Consider the following 16723-nt stretch of genomic DNA (forward strand, 5'->3'; position numbering starts at 1 on the left):
TTTTATTTTAGTGACAGCTTTTTGGAAGATTTCAGCTTCATTTACTTTACTTTTTCTTGGTAGTTTAACCCTTTTACGCACCAAAAGTTTAATAAGTTTCTCTTTCCACTGCAACATCCGTCTGGGGCTTTTTTTTTTTTTTTTTTTTTTTTTTTTTTTTTTTTTTTTTTTCCCCCCCCTCCCCACCCACGAGTATTCTTTTTTCCTGGCATTATTATATATCATTGGTTTTGGGAGAGATTATTCTGCCTTATGAAAGAAAAAAATATCAAGAAATGCAAATAAATAGCGAAGTTTACTGACAAAAAAAATTAAAGGGACGACAGTCGTGCTAATTAGTTTATTTTATAGGTCTAGTTTGGATCTTTGACACGATTCTGAAAGATACTTTATTTTTGGTGAAGTTTTCAAAGATTTTGACGTGATTTGAGTCAAAGGCTCGGATATAGGCGATTCCATTTTGACGTGAATCGCATCGTGATGCGTGAAAGGGTTAATATTGTGAACTTGAATATATCAGGTTTTCTTACAATGTAGAAATCAAATCAATGTCTATTCAGATTTTTTTTTCTTATTACATTTGCACTATTAAGTATATTATTGTATGCCAGCCACAAAGTTTCATTGTGAGGTAATCCAAAGTACATGTGCACTGCATAAAGTGTCCTTCTGTATGCCAGTCATGTGGATTCATTGAGGTGAATATTCCAATCCCTCCCTCATTTTAGACCGAAGCAAGTCAACTAGTCGTCCAGAATCCAGAGATAACTCTATACCTCGAGAACCTGAACCAACGAGACAGTATTCCCCTGTTGATGTTGAAGCTTTCGGGAAGATAGCCATCGCGATCATAGATGAATATACACATAACAGTGATCCTGAGGTAAGGTCTTTAAGTTGTATTTCCAGGTTGTTATTGTAAGAGACTTCAATTATTGACAAAAAATGGGAAGATACATTTTTTTGAGTCATGAAGTTTTCTTGATGCTGAATCTTAGTCATTCTGTGAGCTGCTGCAATGATATTTGAGAGGTCTGTAAATTATTGATGATTTTATTTTATTAGACTTTCCACAATCTACTGCTGATGACCAACATTTTTTTTTTAGCATTGACACATGTATCTCTTTTCAGGAAGCAAAATTGTGTGTGAAGGAGAAGTTTACTCCTTCAACAGTCAAGTATTTTGTACAGTTTTCATTGGAATGGGTTCTTGATCGTGACACCAAGCGAAGAAAAATGGTTGGGCAGTTGTACCACGACCTCATCCTTGAAAAACTACTGACGGTGGATCAGCTGCTGGAAGGGTAGGTGGCAGTGTGTTATGTGGCTTTCAGTAGTATATTAAGTAGATAAGTACTCTTACAATTAAGCCAATAAGCCATGCAGCACCATGGAGCATGCCAATATGTATTTTCTTAATTGAAGTTAAACCCAGTCCATTTCCATGTTACCTTTTGGCAGAGGTTGGCTGTTCCCTAACGTCTTGTTTAATTGCATCTGATGCTTATAAATGGTATCTATTTTCAGGTCACAAGAGTGTCTAAGTATGGTGGAGGACTTTGAAATTGATATTCCACAAGTTTGTGAATACCTGGGTGAAGTGTTTGGTAAGTGTACCTCAATTATTATTATTTTGTTGAAGCAATGCCCTGTGTCCTTCCAAGAATTAGCAGTGCATGGTGAACAGATAAGAGGCAGTTGAGGGCAAAATAACTTGTAATAAAATATAAACTACAGTAGATACAAGAAAGTGATGGGTGCTTAGCATTCCTTGGGAGGATGATACTGAAAAAGACACCAAGGGAGTGCATATTAGTGTGGTTGATTGAGTTTGGATATGTATTGAAAATAAATAAGGATGACTGAAGCTAGTGTATGTAGTTAAGAGGTGGTATCAGGGGGAGGTAACCTTTAAAATGGATGTGTATTAGAGAGAGAGTGAGAGTGAGTACTTGAGGGTTGGAAGGCAATGGATTGAATCTGCTGAGAGGGAGTTCTGGAACGGGATATTTGAATCCCTTCTGCCCTCGCCACTCCCTCTGGGAGTTATCATTAGAAAGGGTGCTGGAGTTTGTAGACATTATTCTTCAAACTCTATCCATCTAAATGTTGTTTTTCTCCCTAACAGCTCCCTGCCTCAATGACAGTGCTGTGTCCATACACAGATTAATAGATTTGGCCCAGTGTGCTGGAAACAGGAAGGAGCATATATTTGCTTGGATTTTGTCCAAAGCAGCAATGATCATGGTAAGCATAGCAGGAGGTTTTGTTCAGACTTGCAGTTACTGTCACCAGTGACCAAAGAGCCCACCAATCATTTTGTCAAGTTGATTATAGTTCTATCAGTCACATATGTTTGAGATTCTTTCTTACTTTTCATTGTATGTCAATCTTATCTGTACCTGATTCACAAAGCATCTCAAGTTTTTAGTTTGCAGTTTACAAAATACTTTAGCAAGTCCCAGTTCTCTGTGACAAAGGGTGGGACTGCACCACATCTATTTGCAGGAATTTATCAGGAATATTCATTAATTTCCATTTGCTCTCTCAGAGTCCAAACAAGGTGTCTGATCTGTGGAATTCATCTGGTCTCAGCTGGTCTTCCATAGTACCCCAGAGTACCAACTTGGAAGAATTCCTGGCCAAACACGTGAGTTCATTTGTTTGTCAGGGCATATCATTTAACCCCTTCACTACAGCCAGGCCAAAACAGCGCCCCGCGCCATATCCGGGATTGCCGCGCATGCCAAATTTCAATTGTCGCTGTTGAATATAACAAGTTTTCAGCCATAAACTCAACATAATCATCATGTATTATATTTGAAAACATGCAGAATTAAATGGTGCACATAAAGAAACTCACTACGGCCGAGCCGAAACAGCGCGCTGCGCCATATCCAGGATTGCCGCGCACGCCAAATTGAAAATGTTGCTATTGAATATAACAAGTTTTCAGCCATAAACTCAACACAATCATCATGTATTATATTTGAAAACATGCAGAATTAATTGATAATTTTGAGATGTAAGCATAGATATAGAGATGAAATAACTCGTGTATTGGCTAAAGCGAGCCAGGATGCAGTATGCGCATCCTCGTATATGGTATGGGGCACGCAAGGACGCAGTATACGCGTCCTCGTGTCGAAGGGATTAAAACAGTTTCATTGAATGAGAGTTTTCGAAAAGAACCATTAGCTCTGATGATTGCGTACATGACTATTATTTCCTAAAGTGGTATTTTAAATGTAAGAGAATAGATACTTTAAATCTGAATGCCATTAATTCTTTTATTAATTTCTTTTCATCTGTATGTCATTTTTAGTGTAGTTTTTATATAACTATGCTAATGGGCTCAATGCCAGTGTTGCTACCAGTGACAGGCCAGTTCTGGAAAGTCTCCTTTTCAGCTGTTATATTTGTAAGCTTTCTAGTGACTGCTGACACATAATAGGATATTGAGGTTTGGATCATAAGTGTGATTGATAATATTCAAACAAAAAATGTACATTTTCAGCAAGTGGAGTTCACTATGGACAAAAATAAGACTGGGAACCAGAGTGGCTGGAACCCTCAGAAGGTGGAGGCAGAGTTCCTTAAGCTGTTCAAGAGAGCATCAAATGACGAAATCTTTGGATGGATTGAGGTAAGTTGAAATGCAGTGAATCAAGGATGGAGTATTCTTATTTAAATAATTATTGATAGAAATCAAAGTATTATCATTCATATTCAAATAAAAAGGAAAAGTATTTATAATCTGTCATGTAATCATCGTGTATCGTGCAGGTTCATGAGCTTATTTTACTGTTGCATAACTTTAGAACGTTACTATACCCAGTTATGTCAAGAAGGTATTTTTCAATGAAAAGTATTTGTGAAGTATTTGTATACGTGTTCGAATACACAACTCTTGTATTCACTCTATCCCTGAAGTGAATGGCAACCAAAACAAAAGTAGTGCCCCAAAAAAGTTTTCATATGACTTTCTTTGGACACTGCTACCACTTACATGTCCAATACAGTTTAGGCTGTGATATATTTTTGTGTTGGTTCCAGAAGAAAAAAATATATAGCTTGCCAGATTGTTTATACCTTTTTATATAAACTTGTTAGCTTGATATGACTCACATTAATCCCCACCAATATCAGATTTATCTAATATTGGAGTCAAGACATTCTGCCAGCTTGGTTTTTAACTCTTCATGGTTTTATATAAGGCATGACTTAGTGGGGGTTTAGTATGTTTGCAATGATTCAGCGAGTATAAAAAAATTACATGGCTATAATGGATTTTATTTTCTACCTCTAATGGTCTGTATTGATGTGATTTGCATTTTCCAAATGAAATGCAGTAAGATTTAACATCATTATTATCTTGCAGGCAAACATTGGAAATGATGCCAAGAGCAGCAAATTCATTCGTGCCTTGGTCACCGCCTTAGTGGAGAGTCAAGCTGCAAGTAAGTTAATGTTTTGTTGTGCTTATTTTAATAGAAATGTTGAGTGTTTGGTGTTTGAATGTGTAATGGATCTTGGTTCATAGTGCTCACCTTCGATTTGACTAAAATCTGCAGTGTTTTGTTTTTCCAATTGTTAAAGTTTCAAAGGCTGGAGTTTTTTCCTCCTTGGCTGGTGGAATTAATACCACTAATTTCATCTCCAGTATTTTTCATTGTAGTGTGTTGGGTGAGGATAAAATAAGAAGTTACTTTTTAGAGTAGGGGTTTATTCCAGTAATGTGAAGAATGAAGTCATTAACCTACCTTCTATCTTTTTCCCGCTCAGCTTCAAATGATGGTTCTTCTATTCGTGTGTGTGAGGACTTTGAAGAGAAAATGAAGAACCGCCTGGCTGTGGTGCTGAAGTATGTTGATGGAAATGAAATTTTGGAGATGCAGTGTATCTATGCCCTCCAAGCCCTATGTGTTAAGCATCAATATCCTCAAGGTAAGATAAGAAGTTTGTCTTCCCCAGTAGACTAGGCATAGTCAGAGCTAAGAAAGGCAATGAAAAAGTTAAAGTTGTACGAAAGTAGATATGGAGACAGGACAACACAAGCTTAGCTCAGATTCTCTACTACAATTAGGTTAACACATGCAAGCATCATTTAGATTTTATGAACCTAATACAGCTTAACCCCTTCGCTCCGGTGACACCGACATTGGCATCCAAAGGCGTCACCGTTAATCCTCTTCTGAACCTCTTAATTCTCTTCCATTTACTCTTGACTCTTTCCATACTGTGACACCAACGTGTGCATCACAGATGGAAAGGGTTAAAGGAACACAATTGGTTCATAAGGCTGAAAATCCAACTGTCCCAGGCTTTTTGCTGTTTGCCAGCAGTTCACCAAAAGTACTAGAAAGTATCTTCCAAGCTAAAATTTCCTCATCAGCTTCCCTAAGTTTATTTTGAACATAATATTAGTTTGTAAATCACCCCTAAGACTTTGAATACATTTTAAATGTAACTCTTCAACTTAGGACTACAAAACTCATTTTATTAGACCTACAACAGTGGTTTGTTTTGTTCAGTAGAATGTAGAATATAGACTGATTTGACCTCAACATTATTTTCCTAACAGTTTTTTAGAATTATAGGCCTCAAGTAGAAAAATATTGTCAACCAGGATTGCTAGGGTCATCAAAATTTAGAGGGCTATTGCATCAAAACATAAACAGGAAAAAAAAAAATTTTTGGTCAATTTAATATATGGTTCATATTCTTTCCAATGAAACCTCAACCATATTATAGGTGTAATAATATTGGAAGAGGTCATTTCTAAAAAAAATAGGGGTTGAAAGTTAGCGATGAAACACAATTCCCCACTCTAATTCCAGTAATAATTAGCCAATTTTCAATTGCAAGTTTTGAAAAGTCCTTATTTTGTCTCCTTTCGTGTGCTGCATATTTACCTCCATGGTGCAGAGGTAAACATCAGTAGCTATGAACTTGCATGCCTAGGATTGCATCCCAGCCTGGGCAGTCAGCATGCAGCTCACCCAGCTGTTCATCCTCCCTTTTGGGTTGGTTGATAAATGGGTACCTGGAGAAAGCAGGGGAAGGTAAACTTGTTACCCGGATGTCACATGGGCCTTATATCTCCAGGTAATGGGTTCTTACCCACCACAGGCTCATTAACCACTGCTTGGGAGATGAGCACTGATGCTATGCACAGCTATAGTGTATTCCCCCAACATTTCCTTTTATTAATAATAAAAATGTCAGAACCGATTGCTCCCATAATGGTTTAAGGTTCTTGTTCTGGAAACTAGGACAAAATGACTTGAAAAGTAGCATTTTCTTTTCAACACTTACCAATGTTTTGTTTGATTTCCCAGGTCTCCTCGAAAAATGCTTCAATGCTTTTTATGACTCTGAAGTAGTGTCAGAAGAGGCCTTTGAAGAGTGGGTCAACTCCAAGGACCCCGAGGAGCAAGAGGGTAAAGGAGTGTGCATTACCTCTGTCCAGAACTTCATGCGCTGGCTCAAGGAGGCTGATGAAGAAGGATAGACTTCTGATCATATGCCCCTCTTACCTCCTCAATTCTTCCTTAATGGTGTTAATAGGAACCATGGCTTTGTTACTGATAAAGAATATATTATGAAAGAATTTGAAATAAAAAAAATGGAGCCAAACATTTAGATATTTGTGATTTTACTACAGCTACTAGTGTCTTGAGCCTGGCACGAAAGGCAGATCTTTCAAAGGCTTCCTACTTTTTTGTTGGAATGAAGTGTGCTAATGCTGGTAGTCTGTCGGCCGTCTTTCTCTCACACTGAGGGCCACACTGCCGGCCGACGCCGTGTACATGCAAGAGTAAACCTTAAGCTTGTTTATGCTGCCTCTTCCTTTTCTTTATTTATTTTCTATGTAAAAAGTGCACATGGAAAGAGTAACAATGTTAAGTGGAAGTGCAGATGGTTTTGTAATCTTTGCTAGGGTGAGAATTGGTTGCATATTATTGTTATTGTGTTATAGCATAGTAAAATGAGAATTGCATTCCCTACACTTCCAAGATATTGAGTGATTGTATAGAAAAATATATGCATTTAGATACTTGAAAAGCTCAGTTACTTGTTTACAGCTTGGCTCCTCATAAGTTTTGTAATTATGGCTCAAATTCTGTGATTTATTTTGTATATTTATATATATATAGTTAAAGTCATGTACAGACCCGAGCATGTGCCTAAGGCTGGAGGATATGCTTGCTGGCTGCTGTCAACTCCCATGAACTCCTCTGCTACTCAGGGATGTTGACACAGTTTGTTGAATTTAATATGCAAAATGTGACATTTGCAACCACGGCAAGTCGCTGTGTGTCCCATCAAGGGCTTGCTAATCTGCTAGTTGTTATAACGAGTCAGACGAGCTCTGCCCTGTGCCCCGGACGTGTGACCTCTCATGGTGTAAGGTGCCATGACTCGACAAACTCAAGTTCATTCTCAGTTGATAACTCTTGCGCTGTGCTGTCCCATTTTTTGCTGCTACTGAGCTTTGCTACACCTAGAGGATGCCCCACTTGAGCCATAGTTTTGTGCAGGGGATGTGTTTCTTCAGAACTTGACTGGACTGACTCCTGACCTTGTGCTAATTTTTTGATGGGCACAGGATAGAGTTCCACTTCTTGTTTCGTTAATGCGTTATTATAAGCAGAAGGAAAACTGGGGTTATATTTAAGATGAAGTGCTATAAATTAATATTGTAAACCATATCGCCTCTGAAAATAAATTTAATATTTACTACATGACTGCTACTTACCCTTACCTTAGCCGGTGAGTATATATACACCAGGCAATAAGAGGAAATGGGAGGCAATCTGATGTACAGCCACGGGAAAATTCCCATTTATTATTGCTGGGGGAGCAGGTGGGGTGGCATTTGTTACATGATGCACACATGCCTTGTCATGAGTGATGTGATCATTAATGCTGCCACACTCATTGAGGGTTGAGGCATTACTACACTGCTTTACTCAGCATTGCGGCTCTTAGTCGCCTAGTGTCTGATGCAAGGTACCTCTTCTATGCATGTAAAAGCCTTTCAGTAGTTAGTGACTTCTATAAGTCCTTGGGATGGTATTCACGTGTCTTGTCGAAGCTTTTGGATAGTGGGACTAACAAAATTGGACAGCTAAGGAGACTAAAAGGGGTTACATGCCTGAAATACATCTACAAATATTAAGCATTCACCCAGCACATTAGTTATGATAAAACAGCGTCGTACAGGTCCATGCGCGGATGTGGTGTATTAGTAGTGGTTCAGCTCCAAGTTTGGTCCTTATTAGTGCTCATCTATCTGAATTTGAGAAAATAATACTTATGACTAGGCAACCCCTACAGATAACATGCATTGACACCGGAAGCGTCTTATCAGGGGGCAGCTTCCTCTTCATCAGGAGGGAATAATCTTGAACTTTCAGCCTGACTTCTCTGATGAATTTCAGCCTCTTTCTTTATCACAATCATATAATTTTATGGTTTTGAGTGAAGCCATTTAATACACAGGCTTTTTCATCTCATCATCCCCCCCCAATCCCCCCTCTATCTCACGATCTATCCCTTAACCCGTCCGCTGCGATTGGCACGGATTTGGCTTTCCTTGGTAGCCTGGTAAAATATACTCCCAGGTCTTTCTCTGCCCCTGTGGTGGATAGTGGAGTGTTTCCCATGTGGTATTGGTCTGCTGGATATCCCCTCCCAAGGTGCATGACTTGCATTTTTCTTCATTGAATTGTAGCAGCCACTTTTTGTTTGTCAAGAGGTTTACATACACGGACTTCGCTGGTCACGAATTCCTACTATAGCTCGCCAATATGCTGTCCAAAGTTCTCTGATGCCTAGCACTTGTTTTCCCATTAACTCGCTCACCGGGCCCCTTGCTATTTTGTCCATTTCATTCACTGCACTATGTTTCAATAGTTTATACTAAGCTTACCTTTCATCTAATGCTAATTTTCATGAAAAATTGCCAAATTCAAGACTGCCATGGACCCTATAGCTCAGCCACCATTGAATAGAGAGTATCCCATAAACCTGACCTTCAATCTGAAGAAAACGGAGGAGACAGAAGGACAATCATAAGATGAAAGTTAAGCGTAGTATAAGTGATTGATTGATTGATAGTTTATTGTTGCAGGTAAACAACAAGGGAGAAGGGTTACTTTTTAAAAGGCAGTGCAGTGAATGAAATGTACAAAATAGCAAAGCCCGCTCATGCGCAGATCAGAATATGGGACAAATCAAATCAGGGGGACGAGACTTGACGCCACACCGGGTGTTGAGAGGCAAACAACACGCCACAGGAAAACTGTCATTGCTTTCTGGCGGCGGCCTTGTGACATAGGCACATCCATAATATATTCTGAGAAAGCAACAGCTTTGTGTTGTTGCATGATATTAGGGCAATAAATTTAGGGACCGTACGTGTCTGCCAGGTGAGTCGTCACTAGGCGGTCCTTTCAGGCAGGCGGACACTCGGGGATCCCCTTGCCTGGCGGGGCCTCGTTGGGGTTTTCCTTTTTGTTGCCCTTCTCATCGTTTCACGGGTTGACGCGTCGATGTTTCGTCATTGAGATTACGTCAATCAATGTTAGTCACGATAAGAAAAGTTCCATTTTTACCCCTTCATTATATCACCTTCAGTCATGACTTGTAGGCTATACCCTTAAATATAAAGGCCTTTCCCAACGTTATCCACCTTTCTGTAATGTTAGTGTACTCCATCCGGCTCCGACAAATCCTCGAAATTTCGTTCGTCTTTCCACTTGGTATGCTGGCTGCTCTGATGTCTATAATTTCTTGGTTGTTATGTTTGACTCGCCTCCATAGTGCAGTGGTTAGCGTGACTAGCTACGAATCCGCGTGCCCGGATTCGAATCCCGGTTTGGGCAGTCAACGTGCAGGTAGTTCACCCAGCTGTCCATCCTCCCTTGCGAGCTAGTCGATAAATGGGTTCCTGGGGAAGGTAAACTGTGGTAACCCGGAAGTCACACTGGCTCTGTGTTCCTGGAAAAATGGGCTCTTACCCTCCACAGGCTCAAAGGGCCAATGCGATGGAAATGAGCACCGCTGTCATCCGCAACTATGTCGTATTCCGCCAACTTAACCATACTGTAATGGTTGTCTATATTCACTTCCACGCGTACGTGATGTGGCCTGGCCAAGTCCATTTCTTATTCTTAATAGTCATTTGTAAATATCTTTATCCTTTGTTCTCCCATGATGCTCGCTTTCTCTTGCCTTTCTCTCCATTCCTCTGTGCGTTTTTTTGCTTTCTCTAAATATTTTGCTGCGCCAAGTTTCTGAATCATATGTTAGGAGAGGCGGGGCACAGGGAACATGGATCGTACACCTTTCTCTTCGGGGAGAGTGGAAGGTCGCTATTCATGACTAATATAATATGTGCATCCGGGTGATGGAGTTGGAAGTGTTGCCGCGAGAGGAAAAATTCTGAATTTATCAGCGTCTGTTGACACTGAAATAAACAAAAGCAAAGTGTTTGGAATAGACCGAAAATAGGAGTGTTGCATCACAATAATGGAAGAATCTCTGAAAAAGTACCATTTTTCTTTCTCGAGACAATAATTCCGACTTCCTGAGTAACTAAAGCATATCCTGCGAGTTTACTTGGAGGGTATTTTCCATGGTATTTTCCCGGCACGATCGTCTCATAATATGACGCGTTTATTTTATTTATTTATTTTTTTTTTTTTTTGTGTGTGTGTGTGTGATGCTATAAATAAGTGCACCTCTCTATGAAGTAGATGCCGAAAATACTAACGAAAAACGAACAAAGAACAGGATATACTTATATAAGGAAACCGATATGTAGAATAATCATTTACTTGATAAGAGGACTTTCATTAGAATCCTTCCAGTAATGATTCCAGAAGACTAAAAAACAATGATTAGAGCAACAATAGTTTAAGACCCCTAGGCAACTCCTGTCACAAGGTACGAGAAAAAAAAGGAAAACTATATTGCTTCAAGACAAACAAGGAGGCTACTGTGAAAGTGCGAGAAACGTACGTATATTCATCGCAACAAGGAAACGTTAGTCATACAATAACACCCAGTGACGACACGCTTCGAGGAAATGCGTGTGTGTGTGTGTGTGTGTGTGTGTAATAATTATATACGGTTTATTCAAGTATACACGGCAGCCGTCAGGCTGAAAATTTACATTTTATAAATACAATTAGGTAAATTTCGCTAACGAGAACAAGTATAAAAAGAGAAGGGGATGGAAAACGGGGGTCAGACTTGTCTCTGGTGTGTGTATCAAGCAGTCTAGACACGTTACTGACCGTCGCTTACGTCATGCATGCAGCATGTTTTCCTTTTGCAGAGTTTTCCTATTGTTGCGAAGGTCAAACTTGTGAGTTTCGCTTCGTTGGGTCAGGTGAGAGAGAGAGAGAGAGAGAGAGAGAGAGAGAGAGAGAGTAATAACATAAATACCTAAAAAGAAGTTGTACGGTCGCGCTACGAAGTGTTGACACAATTTTCATAATCTTTCGGACACGGCTGGCGACATCTGGCAACTACCCTCGGGGAAATATTCGCTACCGACTTTTATAAAACTACTTAATTTTAAAGTCTAGTTTTGCACACACCTACTATCCATATCAGACCCCATGACATACCGTTTTTCGCAAATATCTTTCAAACGACGACTCGGATCAGCATGGGACTTTGGCACAGATTGCTTCACACACTCCGCTGATTTTTGACGCTATTGTGCAATGCCAGATGCGGTTAATTATGGCGTTTACTCTTGACTGTGATGGTAAAACCTGCGTGAGCCACTTACACATTCGAACAGGTGAGGCGTGACGTATTTGTGACGTGTATCCACCACCTACCTCCACCTCTGGCTTCCCCTACTCCCATCCCTCCCTCCTACCCTCCTCCTCCTCCCCCGCACTCTCTCCCCCCCAGCTCCCTTTCTCCCCCATTGCTGCCCCCCCCCCCTCTCTCTCTCTCTCTCTCTCTCTCTCTCTCTCTCTCTCTCTCTCATTTGCGATGTACACGAGATATGAATACATGCACACGTATGACTTGAATTAATGGCAGATAAATAGAAATTATATCCCGTCTGCATCAGCATCAACAGTGATGACGAGGATGGCCTGTTTGTCGATGGTGATGAATGTTGAAGTAACATTATGTGGTCAGTTATTTGCATTATTAATCCACCCATCATATATTCGCTGTCTATTTTTGTGTGCTATGACTTTTAACACAGCTATCTATATATGAACCCATATCGTATGGCAGTCTTTTCTTAACATCAGAATAAAATTTTCATATATTTCTCCAATTTCGTTTCACGTTTTTACTCTGCAATGAATTCCCGCTTCAATTCCACCCTTATTCCTTTCCGTCTCTTTCGCGATTTCCTGTAAATGATCAAGCGTCAGCTACGTGCTTCATCCCATCATATGCTCAACGTAACCTGTGGGAAGGAAGGTCATATACTCGTACAACTTTCAATGGGTATATAACTGCCAAACAAACTTCGTACAGCACTTAAGCAACATCCAGTTACGCTGGAACAGGAATCTGGGTAGTATGCATAAAACACCAGACCATACTTAGCATATACTTACAAGTTATCCACCATTATAGACAAGTCATATGTGTGCAAAGCTTCACATCGCATGTACACCGAGAGAGAGAGAGAGAGAGAGAGAGAGGGCGAGAGAGTGCGGAGGAGAAGAAGGGTAGGAGGGTAGGAGGGAGGGATGGGAGTAGGGGAAGCCAGAGGTGGAGGTAGGTGGTGGATACACGTCACAAATACGTCACGCCTCACCTGTTCGAATGTGTAAGTGGCCCACGCAGGTTTTACCATCACAGTCAAGAGTAAACGCCATAATTAACCGCATCTGGCATTGCACAATAGAGTCAAAAATCAGCGGAGTGTGTGAAGCAATCTGTGTCAAAGTCCCATGCTGATCCGAGTCTTCGTTTGAAAGATATTTGCGAAAAACGGTATGTCATGGGGTCTGATATGGATAGTAATAAATATCAGTGATTCCATTAAATGCAATGAAAACTTAACAGTGTACTCTATGTGAATGTGGAGAAAAGAAACGTGTTGGAATGATAGGCTATGTAGCCACATTCATTTGCAAAATCGCCGGGGCGGAGTAGAGGTCACTTCACTATTCATACCTTCAAGTTATAAATAATATTATTTTGATCAGATGTATATAATTAACTCGACAGTGATGAATGGAAGAAAGTGGTAGGCTAGCAGTGCAGCGCCGACCAGGCATCGTCTCTACCCAGACAATAGGCTATTATTTTTATTATCGCGTCGTCTGTCGTGTGTTTCGTGCAACTTTGAATTATATGTCTGGCCACTTGTCGATACTTCTCTTTGGATTTTACCGTTAATCAAAAATATAGGCAATTGATTTTGTGATTTTTTTTCAGGCTCTCGCTGATTTGACACACACAAGATTTATATAGTCATGCATAAATGTTCCCGATGACGTCATCATCAAATGCGAGTTCATTATGTAGTATTTATTTCGCATTTTATCAAATGAAGTGCAGCTAATTATTTTTTCCTATTATTCTATAACATAGGGTTTATCACTACATTGAAAGAAAGAGCAATATATTTGTGCAGTTATATATATATATATATATATATATATATATATATATATATATATATATATATATATATATATATCTATATATATATATATATATATATATATATATATATATATATATATATATATATATATATATATATGAATCTTACATCTCAACAAAAAAACTAACAATGACACAAAATTAGAGGAGTTGGTTTTTGAGTTGTTTTCTGTCGGTTAATTTGATATATATTATACGGCGTTGTGTCGTCTGGGATTGATTAAAATATATATATATATATATATATATATATATATATATATATATATATATATATATATATATATATATATATATATATATATATACTTAGTCTTAACATAAAACTTGTTTGACTCTTTTAATGTCTTGAACGAAAACTGTATCAAAATGTTTCGGCAGAGCTGCTTAATATATCGTTATAAGGTAAAAACTTCCACTCTATCGAATATATTTCCTTTCTCAGTATCATATTTTGTGTATCTATAACAAAATCACTCCTAAACATCCCTTCCCTTCGAATAATATTATGTATTATTTGAACGAAAGTCATTGCAAACTGTCTCAACACTTCGTAGCGTGACTGTACATTATGCAACTGATGAAACATTTGTCTGAGCAAGTAGTAGTAGTAGTAGTAGTAGTGATTGGTCATGCATCTACCACAACCGCCACCACCACCACTACTACTGATTACTATATAGCTACTGTTAAACACAACCAGTCCTTGCTATTTAGAATCATGTCTTTTATTATGTCTATATATTTTAAAAACCTACCTACACAACTATATTTCTCTCCTCCCCCTCCTCATCGTCATCATCATCAATAGCAAATAGGAATACAACTCTTTCCCTGTTATTTCGCCATCGTCTTCACTGCATTTCATTTTTCCCATTGTGCTGTGTGGTGAGGCGTTGGGCTGTCCAGGGACCAGTTTATGGAGAGAGAGAGAGAGAGAGAGAGAGAGAGAGAGAGAGAGAGAGAGAGAGCAGCCTACTGGAAGATCACCACCACTTCTGATAACATATTCTTACACCATTGTGGCTTAATTGTCGCTGTGGGTGAACCTGTAGTAGTAGTAGTTGTGGTATAGTAGTAGTAATAGTAGTAGCTTGCAGCAGTAGTAGTTGTATTAGCTGTAGCGTCAATAGTACAAACCAACAGGGCTCAGCGAGAACAACAGTATACTATTTAAAAAAAAAAAATGATGGAGAGGAGGAGGAGGAGGAGGAATGAAGCGAAGCAGAGAGGACAAACGGAAAAAAAACAAGGGGTTAGTCCTATCAGTTGCTTAAGGTTACGGTTTCCGTTGTCACCAGCGGCCGCGTTAGAGGGATGAGCTTGACATTAGATTTAGCTCTGTTAAATTTCTCGAAAAACAATTCTTGGATTAAATTCACGAGGAAGAGAAATTTGATGTTCTGAAAGTACGCGTGTGTGTGTGTGTGTGTGTGTGTGTGTGTGCTTCCTGTCACATCCTACCTAATCTGGGTGTAATATTTGTTCATGTATTATTATTATTATTATTATTATTATTATTATTAATAGTAGTAGTAGTAGTAGTAATAGTAGTAGTAGTATATTTATAGGAAAATATTAGCATGAAACGATTGCCGCATGAATAAGCAGGACCGGTTTTGGTTTACAGGTCACGGATATAACGAGAACCATCTCGATTTGGCTCATGGTCTGTACCAGCATACAAATATTTACTCTTCTACATAACGCCTTTACCAATGTTCAAGATCATTCCCGTGACTCACGTAACTAATGGCACAGCACAGCAATGGGCCCAACGCATAATACAGCTTGGGGTCCCGTGAAGACAGGACCGGTGCTGCGATCAGGCAAATGTTACACAGAATTGGCAGGGAAAGTTTGGCTGTTGCTGTTGCTGTTATCACTGGTGTGTGTCGTGTGTGTAGGGCCGGAGGGACGACCGACGACCAGACAATGCTCCAAACAAAGCAGAAATTACGACCAGGCATAACAGAGCAACGCCCAGCCCACTCACCAGCCCTGCAGGACCTCATCTCCTGCATCACGAGCACGGAGGAGGAAAGAAGCACACTAGTTTAACTAGACTAGTGTGCTCACTTTATTACCCCTTGAGTGTCACACGGACAACATGCACTGCCTTGGTCCCTTACAAGACCCCAATAAAACCTCCTCCCCTTTCTTGGAGCGTGGAAACCAACTTGTTAAATGGAAAAGTCGCTGGGTTGTCGTGTCCCAGAGTCGGCACAGTGTGAACGGGCCTTTACGCTCCCTTCCCTTCAATAAACAACTTAATAAAACTCCGATTAATGACGGGTTCTAAAGAGTAAAAATAAATAAAAAGTATTCCTGCTTCATACATTCAGGTAAAATTCTTAAAAGTGCTTCGTTCTTGTACAACGTAAAAGGCCGATGGTTAAGGGATTTCGAATCTAGCCGCTAAACATTTCTATTCTGCCATAGGATTTCCCCGAGGACGACCTGCTGAGGAAACGCTAACGAGTGAGTAACCAGGAGAGTCAGTAACAAGATGAGTAACCACGGATCCTGTAAGCAACCTAACTGAGCTACACACACACACACACACACACACACACACACACACACACACACACATTTATAAACCGTCAAATTTCTCATTCTCGTGAAATGTATCCTTGAATTGTTGAAAAATACATACATGAAGAATCATATGGTAAATAGTAGTGGGAAAAATAAACATTCGTTGCTATATTTACTTCTACTACTACTACTACTACTACTACTACTACTACTACTACTACTACTACTACTCTCTCTCTCTCTCTCTCTCTCTCTCTCTCTCTCTCTCTCTCTCTATATATATATATATATATATATATATATATATATATATATATATATATATAAAACTATCTGTCTATCTATCTTCATTTCTCTATCCATCTATCTATCCATCCATCCATCTGTCAGTCTCTTTCCTTCAATTTATTTATAGTCACATAGATTGCGTCAACACGAACACATTATAACAATATTTCTCTTGAATTTACTAGAAGATTACAGTATGTGCGTCTTCTCGTCTTTCCGGA

At 39.4% G+C, this 16723-nt stretch overlaps 1 protein-coding gene across 11 annotated transcripts in view; it reads left to right on the top strand.

The window, feature by feature from the left end:
• LOC126982949 (eukaryotic translation initiation factor 4 gamma 3-like) overlaps positions 1-7746 on the top strand; it is a 51915-nt gene extending 44169 nt beyond the window's left edge. For all 11 annotated transcript variants that reach the window (XM_050835273.1, XM_050835274.1, XM_050835277.1 and 8 more), the window contains 9 exons: positions 729-883; positions 1134-1306; positions 1530-1609; positions 2131-2249; positions 2554-2652; positions 3520-3648; positions 4384-4462; positions 4788-4949; positions 6344-7746. In XM_050835273.1, coding sequence (XP_050691230.1) covers positions 729-883; positions 1134-1306; positions 1530-1609; positions 2131-2249; positions 2554-2652; positions 3520-3648; positions 4384-4462; positions 4788-4949; positions 6344-6516 — 1169 coding nt within the window. In that variant the 3' untranslated portion in view covers positions 6517-7746. The remainder of the gene's footprint in view (positions 1-728; positions 884-1133; positions 1307-1529; positions 1610-2130; positions 2250-2553; positions 2653-3519; positions 3649-4383; positions 4463-4787; positions 4950-6343) is intronic.
• The last annotated feature ends 8977 nt before the right edge of the window (positions 7747-16723 follow it).

This window comes from Eriocheir sinensis, chromosome 52, assembly GCF_024679095.1.
Source record: "Eriocheir sinensis breed Jianghai 21 chromosome 52, ASM2467909v1, whole genome shotgun sequence".
Taxonomy (NCBI): Eukaryota; Metazoa; Arthropoda; class Malacostraca; order Decapoda; family Varunidae; genus Eriocheir; species Eriocheir sinensis.